Source organism: Kogia breviceps, chromosome 10 (genome assembly GCF_026419965.1).
Source record: "Kogia breviceps isolate mKogBre1 chromosome 10, mKogBre1 haplotype 1, whole genome shotgun sequence".
Taxonomy (NCBI): Eukaryota; Metazoa; Chordata; class Mammalia; order Artiodactyla; family Physeteridae; genus Kogia; species Kogia breviceps.
Window position 1 is genome coordinate 26,790,197 of NC_081319.1, and position 21,376 is coordinate 26,811,572.

The window sequence follows — 21,376 nt, forward strand, 5'->3', positions numbered from 1 at the left end:
CTTTCACAGCCTCGAAGCTTCTCTCTCCCTGGAGCTCCGGCTGCGGAGCGCGGGTCACAGCGCTTCCAAGCATCCCGGGCGTGGTGGAGAGCTGCCCCAGTGCTCACCAACTTTCCCAGCTTGGCAAAGCCCTCCCCGCTCGCTACTCCGCTCAGCCCCGGGTCCCTCCTCTCACGCCCTCACCCCCGCAATAATCCAGGTGAGCAGCCAGAGCCCAGAGGCAGCTGCCCCATCTGCTCCCCTCCCAGTCTCCTCAGGAGGCTTCTTTCCCCAGCCCCTGAACGTAAGCGCCTCGGTGACATGAGACATGACACCTCGTCTAAGCGCCTGCAAAAACTCGTCCACGCTCCCGCCTCCAAGCCGGGACCCTACATCCTGTCCCCGCCATCCCGGAATGGCACCTGGGGAGGGGGGAGGATTGAAGGAAGCGGCTTTTGCATCCCAGGCTTGGAGCAGAACCGAGCAGACAGCACCGCACCCGACCTCTCCTCACCTACTGGTTTTCGCTGCCTCGGTCCCCTCCCCGCACACACACCGCTACTCACCAATTCCAGGGCTCGCAGGAAGGCAAGGGGCTCCTTCAGCACCCGGAAGGTGCCTGACGAGGCCAGCTGTGGACCAAGGAGGCAAGAGAGAGAAAGAGACAGCGTGAGGAAGAGGCTGGAGACGCAGCAACCGGAGCCCGGGGGTCCCGCGGCATCACCCGCGCTGCCCAGTCGGTCCTACCTGGCTCACGGGGTCCATAGCTCGCCTCGCTCGGGCTTCTCACCCAGCGGTGCCTTTGAAAATGAATTTCGAGGGCCACTACCGTCTCCGTCCTCAGAGCCAGAACCCCCTTTCGGAAGGAGCCGAAGGAGCTAGGCCGGGGAGAGCTGGGTGGCCGACGCGGGCTCGCGGACGCTGGGTTCTCGAAGCTTGCGCGCGGGTGCGGTGAGCACTGGCGGCGAGGGTGGGAGGGGCGGGCGGGGAGGCGGAGCGGCGGTGGAGGCGGGAGACCGGGGCGGTGCTGGAGCCCGCCCAGCGGCCCCGGGGGAGGCTGCAATTGGCCAGCTGCGAGGTCCGGAGGGGAGGGCGAGGAGGTGGGCGAGGCCTAACCGCGACCTTAGGACCGGCGCCGCCGCTCGCGCGCCCGGTGCCCTGAGGCGCCAGGGCGACTGTGGGGCTCTAGGTTTGGGGAGAGGAGGCTGGCACCCTCAGGAAGACGGTCCCCTGCCTGAGGACGGGGTTTCCAGGTAAGAGACAGAGGCAACCCACACCTTACGTGGGGAGGTGTGTGCGTTCTGGTGACTTCAGAACACCAGAGAAAGACTGCTGACTCGGTCATTCCTCTGAGCCTTCATGGAACGTTCTCCATGTGACCAAGCAGTGCCAGGTGCTGGGATACTTCAAGGAACAGGATAAACACTGCCCGTTCCCTCAGGGGTAGGCAGAGGGTCAGGTCAGGGGAAGGGAACTAGAGGGGGAGAGGGGAAACGAATGAATCATGAAAATATGGGACAGTGTGCCAGGCAGGTAATCCCACGGCCACTGTGTGAGGTCAGGAGAGAATTATAATGTCCATTTTTTAAAGTAGGAAAAAAAAAAAAGTAGAAAATAGACTTCGCGAGACTGAATTAGCCAAGCTAACGTAGCTCATGAGGGGCTAAACAGGGATTGGAATTCAAGTTCCTTCAAAACTCATGCTGTTTCTACTGAGATCCTTTGCCTAAGATAGAACCCTCGAATGAAGCTCCCCTAGTCCATCATAAATAGGCCCGAGTGCATCCCCACTTCAACTCATACTCTTTCTTCCTTAGTCTGCTAAGCTTGCCAAAACTAGTAAACAACAACAAAACAATTGAGTTCTTTCTATGAATCACAAATTGTGTTAAGGGCTTTATAAACATTACTTCATTAAATATTCGCAAAACCCCCATGGGTTAGTAGCGGTGTTATTCTCATTTTAGAGATGACGGAATTGAGGGCCATGGAAGGGGAGTGCAGAGAATGAAGCCAGAGTTGAATTCAAAATAATCAGAAAAGAAGGAGGAGGAGTCTTCAGCACTCTTAGCCATTCCACCATGTAGTTGATATGTCCCCTTCCTTCTCACTCCCTTTGGACTGGATCCCATGTATGAAGTGGTCTCCCAGCAACACAGATAGCCCATCTGTTTACTAATAAGATTTGCCAAAAAGGTCTGGAGTTGGGGGATGGGGGGAAGAGGAGGAGGGAGAGTAATTAATATGCAGGAGTTGGGGAGAAAGATGCAAATGAATAGTTTAGAGTCTGAGAAGGGGAGGCAGCAGGCCAAAACTGGGTGAGAAAGAGTGTCCAATGTAGATGCCCCCTGCCCATGGATTTTGTTGGAGGAAAACTAGGAAGTTAGTGAGTCAGAACTCCAAAGGGCTAGTTGCACCATCTGCAGCCAGCCAGTTTTGTTCCCACTACTCTTCCTACATGCAGATAGAGTCTAAAACAATTAGAAACAAGTTGTTTCAAAAATAAGCCATTATGCAACTGCAGATACTTACTGTGTGTCCTGCAATATTTGTATCTGATTTTGTGTGTGAGGTTATTTAACGTCTTCAAGACCTCAGGTTTTTAAAAATCTGTCAAAGGGAGCCAACAACATTAATTTAGCTGGTTGTTATGAGGACTCGATGAGGTTTTGTAGATAACAACGTATCTTGGGCAGAGTCTGGTACATCATAATCTCTCCGTGTGAATTAGTTGAATTTCTGACTGCTAACACTTCTGCAGAAGCAAAGGTGAAGGCTCAGAGGCCCACAGTAGAGGTGTGGTCTATTGTGGCACCGTCTTGTCCCTCTCTGCAGTTCCCCTCCGCTATATATCCTTGCCCCTTTGAACTCAGGAGTTGCAATGTTACTTGCTTTGGCCAATGGTTGTGGGCAGAACTGATGAATGCATTTCTGAGCGGAAGTTTTAAGAACCCTTTGATGATTTGCCATCTTGTTTATTTCCTTCTACTATGCTGAATACAATGTACAATATTACACAGAGGCTGCACTCACAGCCTGGGTCTTGGCATAAGATTGATGTAGTGTAGAGCTGCAACTGGACCTTGATGGATGTGGAGCTGAGCAAGAAATGAAGTTGTAGTTGTAAGCAACTGAGATGTTAAAGTCTTTTGTTACTACAATGCAGCATAACCTAGGCTGATTGATATAAGGGTTCACACAGCTAGTAAGCAGCTGAACCAAGATTCCACCCTGTATGACTTCATTGTCCTTGAATCCTTCCTCTTTCCTTTATTGTCAGCTAGCTTGTGGGTATAGCACCTCCTGCATATGTTTAATAATGATGATAATTATCATAATAGCTTATGTCAATTCAGTTCTCGCTACATGCCAGCCACTGTGCTAGGTACTTTAAATACATCATCCAAGCATCACCTCCATCCCCTCTTTTATGGATAGTATATCCAGGTTAGAAAGGCTAAGTAATGTGCCCAAGGTCATCTAAACATTTGTATCTCTTTAGACAGAGAGATTGATTTATTTAAAATACCACCCACTTGCATTTCATTTGAGCTGAGAACTTGGCGAGGATGAAGTGTGATGACTGAACCTATTCCCCCAGGCCTGTCTTCACACCCAACATTCCTCCTTGCTAATATGGTGGCAAATTTTCCAAGTCCTCCAAACACCATGTGAAGGGAGCCAGAACTGTGGCAAATGGCAATGTAGTCGCTTAGACAACAATTGCACATTGTCAGAGGATGCTTCTCACGTTCCAGAAATGTATGAGCTGCCAACAGCTGTGTCACCAAAATAACCCAGAGTTCCATATCCCATTTGCAATGTTAAATACTTTGTAGACATTGGGGCTAGAACCTCTATATCCGGACCTCGAAATAACATTAGGTTCCTTTAAGAACTAGGTTGGGAGAAGTAGGAGGGATGATAAAACACTGCCACAATATTACTCTCAGTGACTGAGGGTGACCCCTTCTCTTCTGCCCCATGATGACGAAAGACAATTTCCCTCTTACAATAACAAATCTCTCGAAATGTTTCAATAATCCTGTTAACATTGGTGGAGAGTAAATGATCCATTTTAGTGCCCTGTATTGATTATGTAAATCAAATAGCTTCCAAATTCTTCATTCGTGTTCAGCCAGGAACTTATAGTTTGGAAGATTTCCTTTGACATGTAAAGGCAATACATTCACTTGCTGCAGTGGTTTCAATAAAGGGCAGTGTGGACCCTTCCCTCCCCCAAGAGACATTTGGCAATAATTGGAGACATATGAGGTTGTCACAGCTGGGCGGGGTCGGTCGCTGCTACTGACACCTACTGGCATCTAGAGGGTAGAGGCCAACGATGTTGTTCAACATCCTACAATGCAAAAGACAGCTGCCCGCAACAAAGAATCAAATGGAAAATGTCAGTAGTTGCCAAGGTTGAGAAACCTTGACTTATGCATTCGACAAGTAAGGACTGCCTGCTAATGTGTGTTAGTATTGCTCTGTAAACTATAAACAGCTTGACAAAATTCCTGAATTCACAGATCTTACCAATCTCAAAGAGGGTTAATCCTGAATCAAAACTACCAAAAAACCAAAGTACCAACCTGCTGTAGACAGACTTGAGTTATTCAGGCAAATTAAATCTCATTCTCAGGGAATAACATACCTGGGTTTAATCTTCCTATATCTCTTGTGGCAAAAAGGAAGAAGTAATTTAAAATTTTATCCATAGCAACTTAATACAGGAGGAAATACTACCCACACATTATGATATTTAAAATACTGGAAGTATGTAATGAGTGAAAGTCATTCAAAATATTACATATTTCACCCTCTGCTCATACTACTAACTTTATCTTTCCAAATCTTTTCTTAACTAGTGAGGGTGAAAGCAAAAGCCAGTAGTGTGTTTGTGTAATATTTATTTGTGTGTTTGGTTTGCATGGGGTCACTGGTACACAGGACAGGAGATGGTGTTGGAAGTATTTTCAAGATTTCTAATTTTACAATAAAGATAGCATTATCTCTCCACCCAATGATCAGGTAAAGCCATCTTTACTTACCTATGTTTCAGTCTTAAATAGCTTCAATAAAATGTAAGGATGTGTGTTTTTTGTTTGGCTTAGAACTTTGTCACAAAATAAGATTCCATAGGCTTCCTATGGAATTTTTAGCATTCAAGTAGGATCATTCGTAATTAACTATCAGAACTGATATAAAATTTCAGGGGTGGTTGGCCAAGGTGAACTCACATCACAAAATGCTTTTACTATTTCTACTTCCATTTCTACTTCCATCTTTGTTTTAAACAAAAGTTATCTGTGTCAGTATCACCAGGCTTTAATAACTGCCCATTAGAGGACCAAAACTCATGTCAAAGGACTTATCATTGACTGCAGGGAATAATGGTAACAGTAATCATAATAATGACTCTTGCATTGTGTTAAGTAGTAAGTACTTGCTGGACAGAATGCTAAGCACCCCTATAGGCATACCTCATTTAATATCCTCATCAACCATATAAGTATGTACTGCTGTTTCTTGTTCAGACAAGAAAACACAGGCTCAAAGAAATTTAAAAATCTCAGCTAAGCTTTTATGGATAGTAAACAGCAGAGTCATGATTTTTCTCCCACCCTCATAACTTTGCAAGAAAAAGAGGATATGCAGTTTCCATTGCAAATCTGGAAAAGTTACAAGCTTTAGGCAAAAATATTTTTCTTGCTGAAACATAAACAAAATTCCTGTGCAGAAAGAAAGTAAAGATGGGCATCATTGTCTGTTACTACTCTTATGACTACTATTACTGTTATTCCATGAACACAAGTAGAAAAATACCCTCTACTCTCAAAGGCTAAATCATTCTAATTATTTTTGTTGTTAATCAATAGCTGTGTTTTCCAAAATGCTCACATTTTTTAACATCTTTATTGGAGTATAATTGCTTTCCAATGGTGTGTTAGTTTCTGCTTTACAACAAAGTGAATCACTTATACATATACATATGTTCCCATATCTCTTCCCTCTTGGGTCTCACTCCCTCCCACCCTCCATATCCCACCCCTCTAAGTGGTCACAAACGACCTAGCTGATCTCTCTGTGACATGCGGCTGCTTCCCCCTAGCTATCCACCCTACGTTTGGTAGTGTATATATGTCCATGCCACTCTCTCAGTTCGTCCTAGCTTGCCCTTCCCCTCCCCATATCCTCAAGTCCATGCTCTAGTAGGTCTGGGTTTTATTCCCATCCTTCCCCTAGGCTCTTCATGACATTTTTTTTCTTAGATTCCATATATATGTGTTAGCATACGGTATTTGTTTTTCTCATTCTGACTTACTTCACTCTGTATGACAGACTCCAGGTCCATCCACCTCACTACAAATAAGTCAGTTTCATTTCTTTTTATGGCTGAGTAATATTCCATTGTATAAATGTGCCACATCTTCTTTATCCATTCATCTGTTGATGGACACTTAGGTTGCTTCCATGTCCTGGCTATTGTAAATAGAGCTGCAATGAACATTTTGGTACATGAGTCTTTTTGAATTATGGTTTTCTCATGGTATATGCCCAGTAGTGGGATTGCTGGGTCATATGGTAGTTCTATTTGTAGTTTTTTAAGGAACCTCCATACTGTTCTCCATAGTGGCTGTATCAATTTATATTCCCACCAACAGTGCAAGAGTGTCTCCCTTTCTCCACACCCTCTCCAGCATTTATTGTTTCTAGATTTGTTGATGATGGCCATTCTGACCCGTGTGAGATGATATCTCATTGTAGTTTTGATTTCCATTTTTCTAATGATTAATGATGTTGAGCATTCTGTCATGTGTTTGTCGGCAATCTGTATATCTTCTTTGGAGAAATGTCTATTTAGGTCTTCTGCCCATTTTTGGATTGGGTTGTTTGTTTTTTGGTTATTGAGCTGCATGAGTTGCTTGTAAATTTTGGAGATTAATCCTTTGTCAGTTGCTTCATTTGCAAATATTTTCTCCCATTCTGAGGGTTGTCTTTTGGTCTTGTTTATGGTATCCTTTGCTGTGCAAAAGCATTTGAGTTTCATTAGGTCCCGTTTGTTTATTTTTGTTTTTATTTCCATTTCTCTAGGAGGTGGGTCAAAAAGGATCTTGCTGTGATTTATGTCATAGAGTGTTCTGCCTATGTTTTCTTCTAAGAGTTTGATAGTGTCTGGCCTTACATTTAGGTCTTTAATTCATTTTGAGTTTATTTTTGTGTACAGTGTTAGGGAGTGTTCTAATTTCATTCTTTTACATGTAGCTGTTCAGTTTTCCCAGAACCACTTATTGAAGAGGCTGTCTTTTCTCCATTGTATATTCTTGCCTCCTTTATCAAAAATAAGGTGACCATAGGTGCATGGGTTTATCTCTGGGCTTTCTATCCTGTTCCATTGATCTATATTTCTGTTTTTGTGCCAGTACCATACTATCTTGATGACTGTAGCTTTGTAGTATAGTCTGAAGTCCGGGAGCCTGATTCCTCCAGCTCTGTTTTCTTTCTCAAGATTGCTTTGGCTATTCAGGGTCTTTTGTGTTTCCATACAAATTGTGAAATGTTTTGTTCTAGTTCTGTGAAAAATGCCATTGGTATTTTGACAGGGATTGCATTGAATCTGTAGAGTGCTTTGGGTAGTATAGTCATTTTCACAATGTTGATTCTTCCAATCCAAGAGCATGGTATATCTCTCCATCTGTTTGTATCATTTTTAATTTCTTTCATCAGTGTCTTATAATTTTCTGCATACAGTGCTTTTGTCTCCTTAGGTAGGTTTATTCCTAGATCTTTTATTCTCTTTGTTGCAGTGGTAAATGGGAGTGTTTTCTTAATTTCACTCTCAGATTTTTCATCATTAGTGTATAAGAATGCCAGAGATTTCTGTGCATTAATTTTGTATCCTGCTACTTTACCAAATTCATTGATTAGCTCTAGTAGTTTTCTGGTAGCATCCTTAGGATTCTCTATGTATAGTATCATGTCATCTGCAAACAGTGACAGCTTTACTTCTTCTTTTCCTATTTGGATTCCTTTTATTTCTTTTTGTTCTCTGATTGCTGTGGCTAGAACTTCCAAAACTATGTTGAATAAGAGTGGTGAGAGTGGGCAACCTTGTCTTGTTCCTGATCTTAGTGGAAATAGTTTCAGTTTTTCACCATTGAGGATGAGGATGATGTTGGCTGTGGGTTTGTCATATATGGCCTTTATTATGTTGAGGAAAGGTCCCTCTATGCCTACTTTCTGCAGGGTTTTTATCATAAATGGGTGTTGAATTTTGTCAAAAGCTTTCTCTGCATCTATTGAGATGATCATATGGTTTTTCTCCTTCAGTTTGTTGATATGGTGTATCACGTTGATTGATTTGCGTATATTGAAGAATCCTTGCATTCCTGGAATAAACCCCACTTGATCATGGTGTATGATCCTTTTAATGTGCTGTTGGATTCTGTTTGCTAGTATTTTGTTGAGGATTTTTGCATCTATGTTCATCAGTGATATTGGCCTGTAGTTTTCTTTCTTTGTGACGTCTTTGTCTGGTTTTGGTATCAGGGTGATGGTGGCCTCATAGAATGAGTTTGGGAGTGTTCCTCCCTCTGCTATGTTTTGGAAGAGTTTGAGAAGGATAGGTGTTAGCTGTTCTCTAAATGTTTGATAGAATTCGCCTGTGAAGCCATCTGGTCCTGGGCTTTTGTTTGTTGGAAGATTTTGAATCACAGTTTCAATTTCAGTGTTTGTGATTGGTCTATTCATATTCTCTTTTTCTTCCTGGTTCAGTCTCGGCAGGTTGTGCATTTCTAAGAATTTGTCCATTTCTTCTAGGTTGTCCATTTTATTGGCATACAGTTGCTTGTAGTAATCTCTAATAATCTTTTGTATTTCTGCAGTGTCAGTTGTTACTTTTCCTTTTTCATTTCTAATTCTATTGATTTGAGTCTTCTCCCTTTTTTTCTTGATGAGTCTGGCTAATGGTTTATCAATTTTGTTTATCTTCTCAAAGAACCAGCTTTTAGTTTTATTGATCTTTGCTATTGTTTCCTTCATTTCTTTTTCATTTATTTCTGATCTGATCTTTATGATTTCTTTCCTTCTGCTAAATTTGGGGTTTTTTTGTTCTTCTTCTCTAAGTGCTTTAGTTGCAAGGTTAGGTAGTTTATTCAGGATGTTTTCTGTTTCTTAAGGTAGGATTATGTTGCTATAAACTTCCCTCTTAGAACTGCTTTTGCTGCATCCCATAGGTCCAAAATGCTCATCACTTTTGATGTTTTCTTTGGATCACTCCCTTGTTTTCACAGACTCATGGGTCACAACAGCATTGAGTTTATCTCACACCACTCACTGCAGTTTTTTGAATGTGGTAAATTCTTCTTCCCTAGGCAAGAGTCCAGCATAAAAGGTGATGACTCAAGTTCTGGAATCAGATTCACTGAGTTCATCATATGCTGGCTTGATCACTTCCTAGGTGTGTGATCTTGAACAAGTAAGTCCCTTAAACTCTTGTCACTCAGTTTCCTTATCTGTAAATGGGGTTAATAACTATACCACCCACATCACTTTGTAAGAAAGAATAAAGGAGTTACAATTAAGCACTCAGAAGAATCTAATACAGAAAGTTGCTAAAAGGCCAAGAAATATGACCTATCCCAGTGGTAAGGAGATGGTCTATGATCTTTGCACCCCAAGTAGTTATCACACAACCACTACTTATAATAAACACCTCAGAAAAACCATTTGTTTTCCTCTATTTCCCTTCTTTTCAGAATTCATATTTCTTTTCCCCCAAAATACTTCTCTCTTTTTGGTTGGTAAGAATATTGAGTCATTCAGAACATTTTTAGGGACTTCCCTGTTGGTGCAGTGGTTGAGAGTCCGCCTGCCGATGCAGGGGACACGGGTTTGTGCTCCAGTCCGGTAAGATCCCACATGCCGCAGAGCGGCTGGGCCCGTGAGCCATGGCTGCTGAGCCTGTGCGTCTGGAGCCTGTGCTCCACAACGGGAGATGCCACAACAGTGAGAGGCCCGCGTACTGCAAAAACAAAAGAAAACATTTTTAGGAGGGAGGCTTCCTGATACACGTCAAAAAATAACAGTTCAACATGAAAGTTTTTTTATTTCTTTAATGTTTATAACTAGAGCTTTGTCAGGGATTTTTATAATTTTCTTAAAAAATAGTTTTACTTGGCAAAGTAGTTTTACTTTTACTTAGAAAAGATCAGATCGATTCTTTCATATCTTTAATAAAAGTATGTAATCCAAATTGTGTTGCATCCTTTTAATTTCAATAAATTATCCAGATGGTCTTTAGACCTTGTGTTGCAATATGACAAAATGGCTTTTGCATCTGCTCTGAACGAGGCAAAAGAAAACCTTACCCTGTACAGTGTTTCTAAGAACACATTTATTTATTCCTTCCTAATATAAACCTTTAAGTAAAAAAAAAAATTAAGTCAAATATGAAACATTAGAAAATTGACTCTTTTGGTCCTTCATGGTCATATTCTCTGCTGGCCTAGGTTCTTTCACAGGGCTTGACAGCTGTGTTAGGACCCTGTTGGAACCACTCACACAGAGAGAAACACAAATACAGAACGTGAAATTAGGTTCTACTAAATTATATTGCACTGCACTTTTACACCTGCTTGGCAAATAATACCGAGAAGAAAGGTACAATTACAGAGGCTCTTTGCCAGAAATAGAAGACAGTTAAAAAAAAAATACTAAAAAAGAGAGAGGGAAGGAAGCAAGAAAAAAGGAAGATAGAAAGAGGGAGATGAGATAGAAAATGAAAGAATCCTGTCCCCAAACCATGGTCAGCAGTTATCATCAACAGCATCCCTGGAAGTTACTTCTATTGAGAGTTTGCTATGTGCCAGGCACTATGATAAGCTCCTTTTAACACTATGAGTTAGTTATTATCATCCATATTTCACAAATAATGAAACTGAAGCATAGACAGATGAATTGCTTGCCCAAGTTCATACAACTAAATGGAAGTGAAGCCAAGTTTGAAGCCAGTGATTCTTGAGAGTTTGAACTTATTTTAATACCTTCTAATTATCCAGAATCTAAAATATGCATCTCTCAAACCACAACTGGAAACTGGAGATATTGATGAGCCTTTTATTTCATTACCAACCCCAATTACCTAATTAAATATTAGGGAGATGATCACCTACATTCTCAACTGTTTCTAATTGTGGTAAAGAACACATGGATATCCAGCCTCCCCAACACCTTTTGTTGAAGAGATTATCCTTTCCCGATTATGTAATCTTGGCAGTCTTGTCGAAGATCTGTTAAATGTAAATGCCTGTGTTTATTTCTGGGTTCTCGATTTTGTTCCATTGGTCTACGTCTGTCTTTATGTGGGTACCAACTATTTTAATTGCTGTAACTTTATAATGTATTTTGAAATCAGGAAGCATGACACCTTCAGATTTGTTCTTCTTTCTAAAGATTGTTTTGGTTATTTAAGGTCTTTGTGATTCCATATGAATTTAAATTTTTTTTCTGTTTCTGTGAAAAATGCACTTGAGATTTAAATAGGGATTGCGTTGATTGTAGATTGATTGCTTTGGGTGCTATGGACATTTTTAACCTTATTAAGGATTCTAATCCATGAACACAGATGTCTTTCTGTTTAGTTATGCCTTTGATTTCTTTCATCAGTGTTTATAATTTTCACTGTAAAAGTCTTTTACCTCCTTGGTTAAGTTTATTCTTATACATTCCACGTTCTCAATCTTTATATGCTCTTTAGTTTCAGTCTTCCTAGTAATGATTTTTGGAACATCATTTGTTCTTAAGAAAAGCACTGTTCTCGTTTATTTTTCAAGATATCCAAAGGATATCTTATTTTACTTTACTGTTATAGGACGTTAAATACTAATGAGGTGACATGAACATGCTTGCTTAAAAAAATAAATTGAGCTATTAATTCATGGAAAGACATGGAGGAACCTTAAATGTACGTTTAAACATTGGAAGCCAATCTGAAAAGGCTACATACTGTATGATTCCAGCTATATGACATTCTGGAAAAGGCAAAACTATGGAGACAGGAAAAACAAGAGTGGTTTCCAGAGGTTAGGGTGGAGGGAGGGATGAACAGGTGGCACACAGAGGATTTTTAAGGCAATGGAGATACTCTGAATGATACCATAATGATGGATACATGTCATACATTTTTCCAATCCCATATAATATGCAACACCAAGATTGACCATAATGTAAACTGTGGACTTTGGGTGATTATGTTGTGTCAGTATAGCTTCATCAATTGTGAAAATTATACCACTCAGGTAGTGGAAGTTGATAAAAGTGGAGGCTGTGCTCACGGGGGTGGGGAGCAGGGGGTACATGAGACATCGCTGTGCCTTCAGCTCAATCTTGCTGTGAACCTAAGACTGCTCTGAAAAATAATTTAATTTTAAATATGATAGATCTAGCAATCCCAGGTTGATGTCTTGAAGTTAAAAAAAAATGTTAATCACTACTTAGTGCTGTTATCTCTCTAGCCAAGGACCTATTATGCTCAACGGTAGAATAAGAAATGGAGCATGTTTATGAAAGTCTTCATTTAATGAAATGAGTGTTGGATTACTTTTCCCTAGCATGGTTTAAATTAACCAAGAGAAAAATGTAATTTTCTCTGATGGCTTTTATCTCACTGTATAAAGATTAATTAAAGATAATGTTTTTTGGTTTAATGTGTAAGTTGCACATGTTTGTGCATATGGAGAGTTTATGGAGAGAAATACAAGCACACTAACACTTCTGATAGCCTTTCTTTTCTTTATTTTACAGATATTTTAAGAGTAATACATATACAATTTCAAATAATATAGAACTACTTAAGGTAGAAATCCTTCTTTTCTACCTGCTACTTCGATTGCCCAGAAGAATATACAATCTCCTTTATAGAGATATATGTGCATATGTGTGTGTATGTATAAGTGCATATATTAGATATATATGCATATATACACACACACACACACATAAAATATATGCATATATTTGCATATATTATGTGTATATATGCATATATTATATATGTATATATCCTCCAAATATAATATACATACATTATTATATGTTTCAAATAGTATATATGCTATATTTTACAGAAATGAGATAATACCATATAGATTATTACATGGCCTACATTTTTCACTTTACATTTTATCATGGTGGGATCTTAGTTCCCCGACCAGGGATCGAACCCACGTCCCCTGCATTGGACCACCAGGGAAGTCCCAGGCTTTCCATATTTTAAAAGCAGTTGTGGGCTTCCCTGGTGGCGCAGTGGTTGAGAATCCGCCTGCCGATGCAGGAGACACGGGTTCGTGCCCTGGTCCGGGAAGATCCCACATGCCGCGGAGCAACTAAGCCCGTGAGCCATGGCCGCTGAGCCTGTGCGTCCGGAGCCTGTGCTCCGCAATGGGAGAGGCCACAACAGTGAGAGGCCCGCATACCGCAAAAAAAAAAAAAAAAAAAAAAAAAGCAGTTGTGTGAATACTCATTTCAACTTGAACCCTCACATCTACCTTTCCATGGTCAAGCATTTGTGAGGAAAATACATCATTAGTTATTTTCTGTATTCATAAGCACATCATATCTTTATATTATTAGGAAAATAGAATTTATGCTTATATTATAATTGGTATAATATATATTGGGGATACTTAAATACATAAATGGATTCTTATTCATTTATTTTTTATTTTTACTTTTTATAAATTTATTTATTTATTTGTTTTTAATTTTGGCTATGTTGGTCTTTGTTGCTGTGTGCGGGCTTCTCATTGTCGTGGCTTCTCTTGTTGCAGAGCACGGGCTCTAGGTGCGTGGGCTTCAGTAGTTGTGGCTGGCGGACTCAGTAGTTGTGGCTTGCAGGCTCTAGAGCGCAGGCTCAGTAATTGTGGCACACAGGCTTAGTTGCTCTGTGGCATGTGGGATCCTCCCAGGCCAGGGATCGAACCTGTGTCGCCTGCATTGGCAGGCAGATTCTTAACCACTGTGCCACCAGGGAAGCCCTAGATTCTTAGTCATTTATTATCAGTAAAGTTATTTTAAAAATCTTTTTCACAGATATTTCATATAAGTAAAATTACCTAGAAATTGAAGATTGACACAGTGAAGACGTTACAAAAAATAGTATATTTGGGAGACTCACTTTGAATGCTAAACAACTCCATTCAACCCCCCCATATGAAAACAGGTTCGATATTAAGTTCTCTAAATTTTCAAAATATTCCATATTTTCCATGAATATTTTTATATAAACAGAAATGATCACAATCAAACACATGCCTTGTATGTATCAAGAATGGACTGATTGATGTGATCAACGATCTACAACATGAAGTGGGGATTTGCTCAATCTCCAGTCTTTCTGCTGCCTGGATGTCGTGTTATTATTGACTGGTACCTTCCTCTCTATAAAGGCTCTTTGGGGACTCTTTTGCCTCACTTATGACTTGGCATGAAAAGTCACGTGTTAAATTCTGTGCTCATTTTGTCTGTTAGTTTGCATGAAGAATAATTATTCCATGGTGTGAAATAATGAATATTCAAGTGACAGGAAATCTGAATTTGTGAAACCATTTCTGGAATTCTTAACCATATCAGAATATTTTTGCTGAAATGGATGATACTGAACAAATTGCTAGGTTTTGTTTTGTTTTGTTTCCCTTCCCTTGATCATTTTAAAATGTATTTGATGGAGGCGGGGAAGGTCCCTGAGGCCCCTGAAACAAACCTCAGGCATGACTGGATTGCTCTCTTAATAAAATGTTAGATGATCATTTAAAATAGTCTTGAATCTGAAATGTAGACTTCCCATTCCCATATAATCATCAAAATGGCAAAACTGAGTAGAAGTTTACTCTTCTCTGATGCCCCAGCCAGGACCTAATGCAGGTAAGAAGCCTACACATGGTGGAGGATGGTGTGGTTTGCTTCTTCCTTTTTCTGGCCCTTCCTCTTCCCCTTGTTAACATCTTTCTGACAAAAACAAACAAGGTCGGTGGAGCAAGAAAGCTCTTAGTTAACTGACATTGTTATAAGTTGCTTTATTCTCTTTCAGCCTGAAAGATTTTCTCTTCTTCAAAATGACACTCCCAACTCCTGTTAGGGACCACTCACCTGGACCCCCTTAAGCTGAGGCATGTGCCCCTACCTTAGCTGGTCATGTCCTCCTTCTGCAGCTGCTTAGGAACCTGGCAGTCCCTTCAGGCACCCTTTTGTTGGGGTCCTATTGACAGTCCAGGAAAGCCCTATGACAGTGCCCTTACATGCGGCCCAGGATTGGTCCACGGGAAAAACGTATGAATCCTTTTTCCCAACAAACTTTGAGAGAGCACGTCCCCTACAGTTTCCACCACTGGCTTTGATTTCCCCACCATTACCTAACCCAGGATATTTGTCAGATGGGAGCCAGACATCAGCTCACTTTTTCCAACTGCCAGGGACACCCATTTAGCCCCAATTTTCAATGAACTCCATGTACTTCTGTAGGGTCATCTGTCCTTCAAGCAGCCTAGGAGAGCCCAGGGCCACATCATGATTTTCTTGGACCCCGGGAAGTTTTGCCTTCATGGGCCCTTTCTCTACAAAAACATTAACAACTGTATTTTATGACTCTGTTAGTATAAGGATGAATGTAATTCAATTTGGATTGTTTCTTTTTTTCTACTGATTGTAAAAGAAATGAAACCATCTTCATGGTTCCTAGTCATTGTGCCTCTTCAGCAGAGTGGGGAAACCAGTCTCCATAGATGTAACCAGTATATAGAACAAGTGAGACTCAGTAGGATGCTGTAACAAATACAACTTTATATTTGTTTTCTTCCTGTTAAACTACTGGGTACCAGGAACTATGGTAACAAACACAACAGATACTTTTCAACATTTGAATGTAGCAGTTAAAAGAAAGTGATGTAAAGATAGAATAATAAGGCTAATGGTGCTTAAAACAAAACAAAAAAGAAATAACAAATGCTAGAATTTGTTTATGTGATAAATTCTCCAGGCCACACCCCACTTGGGGGAATGTGGGCACATGTTTGGTTTGGTAAGGGGTAGCCATGTTTCACACTGATAATGAGGATAGCAACGTCTTTGTTCACTTGGATGGGGGTCTACCTGGTTTGAATCACTACAACATCTGCGAACATTGGCAAGGTTTGCTAGATTTTGTGATTCTATGCTCCATTTCTTCATTTGTAACAAAGGTTTAGAAGAGATGGTCTCTAAGGTGCCTGTTGCTCTGCAAAAAGTAAAGGAAGCAAGGTAAAGTGTATTTTAAAATATAGATGCATCTAATTTAAATCCATTAAGTGGACATAGATTATGACTAAATATTGTTTCTTGAAACAAATGAAACATTTCATTTATTCAACAATTGTTTATTGAATGTCTCCTTAACACAAACACAATACTAAGTATTGGCATTACAAGAATGAATGCAACAGGCATTGTCCCAGCAGTGCAGATGGAGTGTGAAAGTCTGGTGATCAAATACATCATCCTGTTCTCCACATATTAGTGTATTAAACATCATGGAAGCCAAGATTTTTATTACTGACTGAAAAATAAAAACAGTTCTTACCTAAGGAGACAAAAGACCTGTATGCAGAAAACAATAAGACACTGATGAAAGAAATTAAAGATGATACAAACAGATGGAGAGATATACCATGCTCTTGGATTGGAAGAATCAACATTGTGAAAATGACTATACTACCCAAAGCACTCTACAGATTCAATGCAATCCCTGACAAAATACCAATGGCATTTTTCACAGAACTAGAACAAAACATTTCACAATTTGTATGGAAACACAAAAGACCCTGAATAGCCAAAGCAATTTTGAGAAAGAAAACGGAGCTGGAGGAATCAGGCTCCCAGACTTCAGACTATACTACAAAGCTACAGTCATCAAGACAGTATGGTACTGGCACAAAAACAGAAATATAGATCAATGGAACAGGATAGAAAGCCCAGAGATAAACCCATGCACCTATGGTCACCTTATTTTTGATAAAGGAGGCAAGAATATACAATGGAGAAAAGACAGCCTCTTCAATAAGTGGTGCTGGGAAAACTGAACAGCTACATGTAAAAGAATGAAATTAGAACACTCCCTAACACTGTACACAAAAATAAACTCAAAATGAATTAAAGACCTAAATGTAAGACCAGACACTATCAAACTCTTAGAGGTAAACATAGGCAGAACACTCTATGACATAAATCACAGCAAGATCCTGTTTGACCCACCTCCTAGAGAAATGGAAATAAAAACAAAAATAGGGCTTCACTGGTGGCGCAGTGGTTGAGAGTCTGCCTGCCAATGCAGGGGACACGGGTTTGTGCCCTGGTCCGGGAAGATCCCACATGCCGCAGAGCGGCTGGGCCCGTGAGCCATGGCCGCTGAGCCTGCGCGTCCAGAGCCTGTGCTCTGCAATGGGAGAGGCCACAACAGTGAGAGGCCCATGTACCGCAAAAAAAAATAAAATAAAATAAAAAAATAAAATAAACACATGGGACCTAATGAAACTTAAAAGCTTTTGCACAGCAAAGGAAACCATAAATAAGACTACAAGACAACCCTCAGAATGGGAGAAAATATTTGCAAATGAAGCAACTGACAAAGGATTAATCTCCAAAGTTAATAAGCATCTCATGCAGCTCAATCTCAAAAAAACAAACAACCCAATCCAAAAATGGGCAGAAGACCTAAATAGACATTTCTCCAAAGAACATATACAGATTGGCAACAAACACATGAAAGGATGCTCAACATCACTAATCATCAGAGAAATGCAAATCAAAACTACAATGAGATAGCACCTCACACCAGTTAGAATGGCCATCATCAAAAAAATCTACAAACAGGGCTTCCCTGGTGGCACAGTGGTTGAGAGTCCGCCTACCGGTGCAGGGGACACAGGTTTGTGCCCCGGTCCGGGGGGATCCTGCATGCCACGGAGTGGCTGGGCCCATGGGCCATGGCCGCTGGGGCTGTGTGTCCAGAGCCTGTGCTCCACAGCGGGAGAGGCCACAGCAGTCAGGGGCCCACGTACCGCAAAAAAAAAAAAAAAATCTACAAACAATAAATGCTGGAGAGGGTGTGGAGAAAAGGGAATCCTCTTGCACTGTTGGTGGGAATGTAAATTGATACAGCCACTATAGAGAACAGTATGGAGGTTCCTTAAAAAACTAAAAATAGAGGGCTTCCCTGGTGGCACAGTGGTTGAGAGTCTGCCTGCCAATGAAGGGTACACGGGTTCGTGACCCAGTCCAGGAAGATCCCACATGCTGCAGAGCGGCTAGGCCCATGAACCATGGTCGCTGAGCCTGTGCGTCCAGAGCCTGTGCTCCGCAACGGGAGAGGCCACAACAGTGAGAGGCCCACGTACCACAGAAAAAAAAACAAAACTAAAAATAGAGCTGCCATATGACCCAGCAATCGCTTTACTGGGCATATACCCTGAGAAAACCATAATTCAAAAAGAGTCCTGTACCACAATGTTCATTGCAGGACTATTTACAATAGCCAGGACATGGAAGCAACCTAAGTGTCCATCAAGAGATGAATGGATAAAGAAGATGTGGCACATATATACAATGGAATATTACTCAGCCATAAAAAGAAATGAAACTGACTTATTTGTAGTGAGGTGGATGGACCTGGAGTCTGTCATACAGAGTGAAGTAAGTCAGAAAGAGAAAAACAAATATCGTATGCTAACACATATATATGGAATCTAAAAAAAAAAAGAAAAGAAAATGGTTCTGAAGAACCTAGGGGCAGGACAGTAATAAAGACGCAGACATAGAGAATGAACTTGAGGACACAGGAAGGAGGAAGGGTAAGCTGAGACAAAATGAGAGAGTGGCATGGACATATATACACTACCAAATGTAAAATAGTCAGCTAGTGGGAGCAGCCACATAGCACAGGGAGATCAGCTTTGTGCTTTGTGACCACTTAGAAGGGTGGGATAGGGAGGGTGGGAGGGAGATGCAAGAGGGAGGAGATATGGGGATATATGTATATGTATAGCTGATTCACTGTGTTATAAAGCGTAAATGAACACACCACTGTAAAGCAATTATACTCCAATAAAGATGTAAAAAAACCCCAAAAAACATCCTTACATTGTTTTTCAGGATTAAAGAGTTTTTGTTTTTTAGAAACAAAAAGCACACCTTTCGAAGTTAAAAAATGTCATTGGAAACCAAACTGCCACTCTATGCTGAACAGTTGAAAACACATTTATTTCTATGACTTTGAATGGCTCCTGTGTTTCCCTTCTAGGAAGAAATTTGTTCTGTCAACAAGCCATTAATGTGTCTTGCACCCTACTGAATTTTGAATATTTTTATATTTTGTGTTAGAGAGCAAGGGTTATTCTCAAAGGGTAGAACTGAGTTTCATGTTGAATATCTAAGTACCACTTATAATTAAAATCACAGAAAAAAATACTAGACCCTATTTAGTATTCAGTTCTGGAGACATAAGAAAAAAACACACATACTCCTGCTATGTGCTGATAGGGCTTGTTTCAGCTTATAATAAAATTACTTTTCACTTAGAGCACTTTTCCTCTTAAAGGCTCATAGAATTTCAGTTCATGCTTAAGGGATGTGCATCTCTATCTGGCATAATTTTTTCAAAAAAGCTAATAAGAGTGATTTTCTCATTATTATTTTGCTTCAATTCAAGCATCATATTGATCATGTATCTGCTAATCCTTCCATATTTCTTCCACAGATTTCTGAGCTCCTTCACCTTTTCATCTACTCACTATCAGATGAGATCCCTACCCATATTTTTCTCAATTTATGGAACTCCTAGGTCGTTTACCCTCAAGCAACAAATCCTGACTATAAATTATGAAGGCTGTAGAGTTTTATATGCACTAATCACAAGAAGAGACAGAACAGCAGCGTCACTGGAGCCTGGCTGTGGACACAGGAAGACCTGGACTTAGGTCTTCGGTGACATGTAAAAGCTGTGTGACGTTGGGAAAAATTGATGACTGTCTCTTTGTGTCAGTTGCCTTGTCTATAAGATTGGGATGTATTAATAGAAAATACACCTCATGTGGTTATTTGAAGATGTGGCAGTTTGAAACATGGCCCCCCAATTTTTGGACACCTCTCTCATCAAATGAGTAGAGTCAGTGTCTCCTCCTATTTAATCTGGGCTTTATGGTCACTTCACCAGTGGAATACATGGTGTCAGATTCTGGAGCCTTAAGAAACTAGGAGCTCCACTTACTATCTCTTGGGATGCTTGTTCTAGGAACCCATCCACCCAGCCTTGCTGAGAAGAAGTCCTAGAAACTCATGGAGAGGAGTGGAGTCTCCTTACCCTTGACCATGACTGAGCTCCCAGCTGGCAGCCGCACCAACTTGCCAGCCATACAGTAACACATCCTGACAGCAGATTCTCCAAGCCCAGTGAAGCTGCCCCAACTGATATAACATGGAACAGACATGAGCCTTCTCTGTTGATTGCTGTTTGAGCTCAAAATTCGTGAACTAAGTAAGTAATTGCTGTGGTTTTGAGCCACTATGTTTTACAATGGTTTGTTTGTTATGCAGCAGTTTTAATTGGAACAAAGGTTAAATGAGATACGATAGTAAAGTGTTCACAGAATTCCAGCATACAGTCATCACTTAAAAATATTATCTGGGAAAGAAATTTGAAAAGGCAATTTAACTTGGACCTCAATATTTCAGAGAATGTTAAGGTTGAACAGATCTTAGAGACCATCTAGGTGAGAGATGACCAGTTGGTGATCCAAATGGCTGACAAGTGTATTGTGTTTGCTCAGTACGTTTTTGCTGAATAATGAATGCTTGACTAAAAATATGTAAGTGAAACAGTTTGATAAAATCATACCTATGCCGCTTACATTTGATGCACTCTGGTATTTTCTCTTGTGTATTTTTAATATTGGTTGCAACCACTATATTGGTTTCATGACCCACTTTATTTTTCCTTTTGAATTTTATTTATTTTTTTATACAGCGGGTTCTTATTAGTTACCTATTTTATACATATTAATATATATATGTCAATCCCAATCTCCCAGTTCATCCCACCACCACCAACACCCTCCCGGCTTTCCCCCTTTGGTGTCCATACGTTTGTTCTCTACATCTTTGTCTCTATTTCTGCTTTGCAAACTGGTTCATCTGTACCATTTTTCTAGATTCTACCTATATGCAATAATATACAATATTTGTTTTTCTCTTTCTGACTTACTTCACTCTGTATGACAGTCTCTAGGTCCATCCACGTCTCTACAAATGACCCAATTTCGTTCCTTTTTGTAGCTGAGTAATATTCCATTGTGTATATGTACCACGTCTT

The 21,376-nt window shown here is 40.5% G+C and overlaps 2 protein-coding genes across 5 annotated transcripts in view; one reads left to right on the top strand and one right to left on the bottom strand.

The window, feature by feature from the left end:
* Window positions 1–1,202, bottom strand: part of SYNPR (synaptoporin) — a 292,184-nt gene extending 290,982 nt beyond the window's left edge. Inside the window, exons 1-2 of the mRNA XM_059075792.2 lie at window positions 727–1,202; window positions 546–611 (exon numbers count right to left, since the gene is read on the bottom strand). Of these exons, the coding sequence (XP_058931775.1) occupies window positions 546–611; window positions 727–744 (84 nt within the window). The 5' untranslated portion in view covers window positions 745–1,202. The remainder of the gene's footprint in view (window positions 1–545; window positions 612–726) is intronic.
* CADPS (calcium dependent secretion activator) overlaps window positions 1,078–21,376 on the top strand; it is a 795,170-nt gene continuing 774,871 nt past the window's right edge. For all 4 annotated transcript variants that reach the window (XM_067043766.1, XM_067043769.1, XM_067043768.1 and 1 more), the window contains exons 1-2: window positions 1,078–1,232; window positions 20,300–20,542. The gene's annotated coding sequence lies outside the window, so the exon portion shown is untranslated. The remainder of the gene's footprint in view (window positions 1,233–20,299; window positions 20,543–21,376) is intronic.